The sequence below is a fragment of the Opisthorchis viverrini genome (genome assembly GCF_000715545.1).
Source record: "Opisthorchis viverrini unplaced genomic scaffold opera_v5_89, whole genome shotgun sequence".
Taxonomy (NCBI): Eukaryota; Metazoa; Platyhelminthes; class Trematoda; order Opisthorchiida; family Opisthorchiidae; genus Opisthorchis; species Opisthorchis viverrini.
In genome coordinates this window covers 378,669-384,287 of record NW_008751744.1, presented here as the reverse complement: position 1 = coordinate 384,287, position 5,619 = coordinate 378,669, and the positions used below count along the sequence as shown (strand labels likewise).

At 45.3% G+C, this 5,619-nt stretch overlaps 1 protein-coding gene across 1 annotated transcript in view; it reads right to left on the bottom strand.

Moving 5' to 3' along the window:
* Window positions 1-2,526: 2,526 nt before the first annotated feature.
* Window positions 2,527-5,619, bottom strand: part of T265_04963 (hypothetical protein) — a gene marked incomplete at both ends in the record, with an annotated part of 10,991 nt that continues 7,898 nt past the window's right edge. Inside the window, one exon of the mRNA XM_009169840.1 lies at window positions 2,527-2,902. Coding sequence (XP_009168104.1) covers window positions 2,675-2,902 — 228 coding nt within the window. The remainder of the gene's footprint in view (window positions 2,903-5,619) is intronic.

The following is a 5,619-nucleotide window of genomic DNA, read 5'->3' as shown; positions in this document are numbered from 1 at the left end:
CACTGCTCAAGCCTATAGGAGTGGTGTCCGTTCGTGTTTGGTTTCACCTAGCTATTTTAACCAGATACCTTATGTTGCTTGCATACACCACCACGACCTGGATCACATGGATCGTATCCAAGCGTAAAACGTTCAAATCCTCCGAGGACCTTATGGCAGATGTTCTCCTACCAGCCTCGGTGTCCGAAGACCATTATGGCATGTGTGTTGTTCGAGGTACCATGTATAGTGAGTTATTCGGGTAGACGCCCAGACGAAATCGAGTCCTGTAAACCGATACCAGCTCAAGCGTGATCCTCAGTTGAAAGCTGTGCCACGACATGCGAGCCATCGAGCTTCTGGTCTAGCAAATTTCGATCTTATTGTGCTGTGAGGAAGAGAGTGGCTGAAACTGGATTAAGCAACCACGATCCCAGACGTGATGCCCTTTGCTGTACTTCGGTGTGTTAGGCCTGCAGTGGTGGTACGAATGATCCCGTGTGACGATCGTTGTATAGAACAAAGCGAATCAAACCATTTTCATAAAGGTAACTACTCACAAGGTTGCTGAAAACTCTTCGACGGTCCGCGACCGGTTTCGCCCTTCTTGGGGCTCATCACGTAGCCGCAGTCCATCAACCTTATGTTCTACTTGAACCCAAATTGGACTCCTTTCCAGAAATACACTCATTGATTTGCAAAGGGGCGTATTTCTAGAAAGCAGTCCAATTTGGTCTCAAGTGGAACATAGGGTTGACAGAAACTCGGGACTGCGTCTACCTGATGAGCCACAAGAAGGGCAAAACCAGTCGTGGGATATCGAAGAGTTTTCAACAACCTTGTGAGTAGTTTCCTTTGTGAAAAATATACTGCGACATCTCGAATATCGCGCCAACTGAATCATGAGGCGGCCTGTGTGCAGCACATTCAGTTGTAGAATATCACAAGCGAGAGATTCAGTTGAGTCTCTCGTGAAAACCCAATTGATTTGCAAATGAGTGTATTCCTCAAATCAAACCATGATTGACAAGAACGCGCCGTGTGAGTATCATCCAGCTTAGGAGCAATGGAGATCAGTATTCTACTCAAAGCTTGGGTTCCAATTAAGATCCTACGAATATGGCGGACCAAACCTGCAGATACATCCTCTAACCAACCTTGTGCAGAATAAGCTGATGACAATCTAATACTAGCCAAACGGGTGTCTTTAACCGAGTGCATCTTATGAGTAGTATGGACCACCGGGGTATCCCAAGCACACACTCGGGTTCATTGATTGTTGATCTGTTCGCCTAGTTTGGCAACTAGTTTTACTAACGCTTCATCATCGCCACGTGCTGATGATGCACCTAGTTCGCGGAAGAAACGTTTGAAAGCTCATTTCTAAGCTCGGTAAAGAGATCAACGGCCATCTGATCAACAAATAATAAACGCACCCGGGCTACAAATAAATCAACACATTGCAAATGTCACGGAATTCAACAGTTTAGCTGTCCCCATACGATTGTGGAATTATAGGCCATCAGTCCGTCACACAGACCTGCCTCGTTCGGTCCAGTCCTTTCGAGTTAACACTAGACATACGGCACTTCATACCCTGTGCCACAGGGCTCATCCGAGTAGTCCAGGGTGACAACCGAAATAACAGACGAGTACCAGCCCATTGTGACAATCATGTAGGCACTTTCAGGTATACGCCCTGAAATTTTGATTCATAAAATCGATCCCGTTTTCATGTGTGACAACCTTTTGCAAGCAATGTTTAAAGGTTGGTAACGTATTCACTCCCGTAGATTGCAATGTCTTGTGACTGAGGCCGTAGCTAACGAAGAATCCCGTCGTGAACATTCTTCAGCGGAGAGATTCCTGCAGTGTAGGACAATGGCAGCGTCAACAACCAACCGTAGTCATGCGTTTTCTTTTTATATTGATCTACGCGCAGTCTATCATAGAAATTCTGAATTTTCCCCACTGAAATCAATTTCAAATCAATGGCAGGGTGTATGTAACAAATAATCTCTGATGGCCACAACTGGTTTGGTCATTTTGATCTTTGCCCAGAAACAGAGTTTTCACGTAAACTGAACACAGCGCCATTTTTGTACAAGTGGTCCTCACGGTTGCATTCCTGTAAACAATGTTCACAGTTTTCGAGAAATACACTCAGTTTCAAATCAATTTGGTTTTCACGAGAGACTGAACTGAATCTCTCGTTAATGATATTCTACAATTGAATGTGCTACACACAGGCCGCCTCATGTTTCAGTTGGCACGATATTCGAGATATCGCAGTATATTTTCATAAGGAAAACTACTCACAAGGTTGCTGAAAACTCTTCAAAGAGTTTTCAGTAACCTTGTGAGTAGTTTCCTTTATAAAAATGTTCACAGTTTTCTCATTCATCTTCGTACATAGCTACGAATGATTAAGTTCATGTGGAATTCCCACAAGTGGAATGACAAGCATGAAAAAAAGGAAGGAATCCTCACGTCACGTGACTGTTTTCAGTTATTTTGTGTCAATATTCTGATCTGTCTGTGGGACTATTAGAATGAGATAATGCGGTAGTAACGATTGCAAACAATCCATGTACCCGAGAAATAGTGTGATTTTCCGAACAAGCTGATTACAGCACATCAAAGTTGATGGATAGAAAAACAGTGAAAAGGGACTGACTAATACAAAGAAGTCGAACTACTGTGAATTTCTCGTCCCTCTGTAAGATCGAAGGTAGGAGGGTAGAGAATCTCGAAGGTTACGTTCTGTGCGACGGGATACATGAGTAGAGTCAGGCGAATGTTGTTTGTCCTTCCGATGGACTTGGGCGGCTAATGTATGCGGAGGAACATTGGATAATCGCGGATAAGGAATACCGTAATGTTTGGCCAACTCCATGCGTGACTCGGCTTCACGAATGTGTTCCTGAGATAGTTGGAACAGAGAAAAGGGAAGGCTAACAGATGAAATGGTCATAAATATAGAGTAAGTCGATAAACAACTGACTATTGCCTACTGGATGATCTAAAAATGCTATTGACGACGTTTCAAGTGTTGGCCAAGGAATCAGATGATGAGATTAAGCCACATATCATATAATACGGTGTTAGATAGGCCCCCTTTAGAACAATTAGGCATGTTTCACTAGACTTTAGTCTTTGTACACATAGTCCGGGTTGGCGCGATTCGATCAGAGAAGCTTCACCTGCGATGTAAACTAGGGAGGTTGTGCGAAGCAACAAAATACTAAAAACAGGTTTTCTAGATCAAACTGAAGGCTTGTGCCTAAAAGATGACCGGCTGTGGATAATGTATGATCGTGAGTTAACCTTGGCCCGAAAGCTGGCGTCCTAACGATGATCCGAATGCATACTCCGCTCAATATATATCCGTCCTACCAGTGTCATAGCATCGCCACAGCTGCCAAGGAACTGGTAGATCACACGAGAGGTAGGTCTGACGATCTAGTTCCATCAGAAGAAAACTCCACCGATGAAGCTGTACGTTCAGTTCTAAAGTGACAGTGAATAACCTATACCCGTCACGTGACTTACGCTGGTCAGTTATACTCACCGTTGTGCTTTGTATCCTGAGTCTCAGGACAATAAGGAATGGTGAGTACTAAGTCCTAGATCTGCACTTGTAGCAAACCAAGCGGAATCAGCTGTGTAGGCTGCTAAATCTGAGGTGAGACGAAGATGGGCGGAGCAAGATGCAGAAATAGCAATCAGCCCATGAAATGTGCACCAACCGGGTCAGGTTTATGTGACACGTAAAATAAAGCGAAGTAGATAACGAAAACACAATGGGCTTGCAACAGAAATTACGGTTGAATTGCTTGCTCAGTTTGAGGAGTTTCGCTTTGTTACAGTTCGAGTGTCAAGGAGTCATGGTATGCCAGCATGTAGGCGTAGAACAATGTTGTACTTGCACTCATGAAAGTTTGATTACGACTGGCCACTCGGTGGGCTCGTGTTCTGAGTAGTAAACGTTCACATGTGCTGGGACAGAAATAGGCAGCGTTGTTATATGTAAAGGCTGAGCACCAGAAGTGTGCGGTTTTTAACAATTCACTCGTCACCTTAACCACACACGCTATCGAGCAGCTCTTCTAAGGTGGTTGTCACTATGTATTAAGGGTTTTAACGCCAGAACGATTCATTTGGTTTCAAGATCGCGTTGAAACTGGCTAGATGCCTCTACGTATGGCTTTCTGGCGTCAGCTAGACGAATAGTAAATACAGTTTGTTTCCATTTCGCCGCAGAAATACGACCCCTTGGACGGACACGCACCGAGGAAAAAGAACCCGGCTAATTGATTTTCGAGGGCGGAAATCTTCTGGTATTCCCGAACGTCGTTCGAATATATAACACAAATGAGCAAACGCAGTCGAACGACTCAACAGTGTCCAACTCGGACATCAGTCAAATTGCTCTGAACAGATACTGCTCAGTAGTGCTCGCTGTTACACCTGTCCTATCACCTCAACGTATGACGACAGAGTCAGACAGGTTACGATTGGAAATCAGCTGGCTAGAATCGGGGGAAGGGGTACCTAACGGCTGACCGGTGCTGCCCTGGTGGTTTAGGGTGGGAGGTAAATGACTGGCCGAGTCTGATTCTGCTCAGGTATGTGTGTCCACAAGTGACACAGGTCCAGTTGGTTGTGGTTGGGCTCGACAGCGTACAAACTTTTTTTAATAAGGTGCTTACGTTCGGGAATGCGGATGCGTTGAATCGCAAAAGCTTATGCTGCCGGCAGTTCGCCAGGCCATTCAGTCAGGTGTGAGATTTTCTGAAGATCTGAAATCAAGATTACAGTTTTCCGAACTTATCTTAAAACTGTCACGGTAGCGGAATTTCGGTTATCCTAATTCGGCCTCTATTATTCAATCGATAGTTAGTAAGTTGCTTCGCCCATTTAGCTGACTTGGTCCATTCCAACGTAGCATCAAAGCGCACCGAGTTTCACTGACTTTGATTCACTTATGAGATTCGATTTGATCACAGAATTCAAGGCAGCTTGTGCAGGCATTGCAAGTGAGACGTTTAAGACATCCCAAGGTGTTCCACCAGTACTTCAGCTCGATGCGCTGCGAACTTGGTGTCCACGAGCAGGTTGTGATTGATCCAAAGGCGTTTGTATAGGTGACAGAAGGGAACGCTTGCCTGCCGGGGGAGCAAAGGCCTTCATAAAGCAATATTACACGGCAATTAAGTCTATTCTGCACAGGGTATCCATCGTTGCAAACCTCTGGCAAATTCGCAAAAGATGTGTTTTAGGAGCATTTACATCAGGCCAAAGCGATTTAACGGCGAGGTAACTGCTGTGGTTCTTAGATGGGATCCCACCTCCGAATTCGGAAATACAGTAGTTATCCGCAAAAAACGCTGTACGGATCACTGGATCATGCAGCCTCGTCTAGCCCATGGAACGTTTCGAGTTGGGGAGGCGACAGCCCAGACAGTATTGGATCGGTGTACGGAGGCCAGCCTCTCCTACTAACCGAACATCACATCGTTTGGATGGACGTGTCACGTGCAGGACACGGACCAAAGGAGGGCATACTCTGATTGGTCAGAATGCCAGCCAATCCGGATCGAGCACCTTCAGCTCGACGCTTCTCGCCCTCTCACGGAC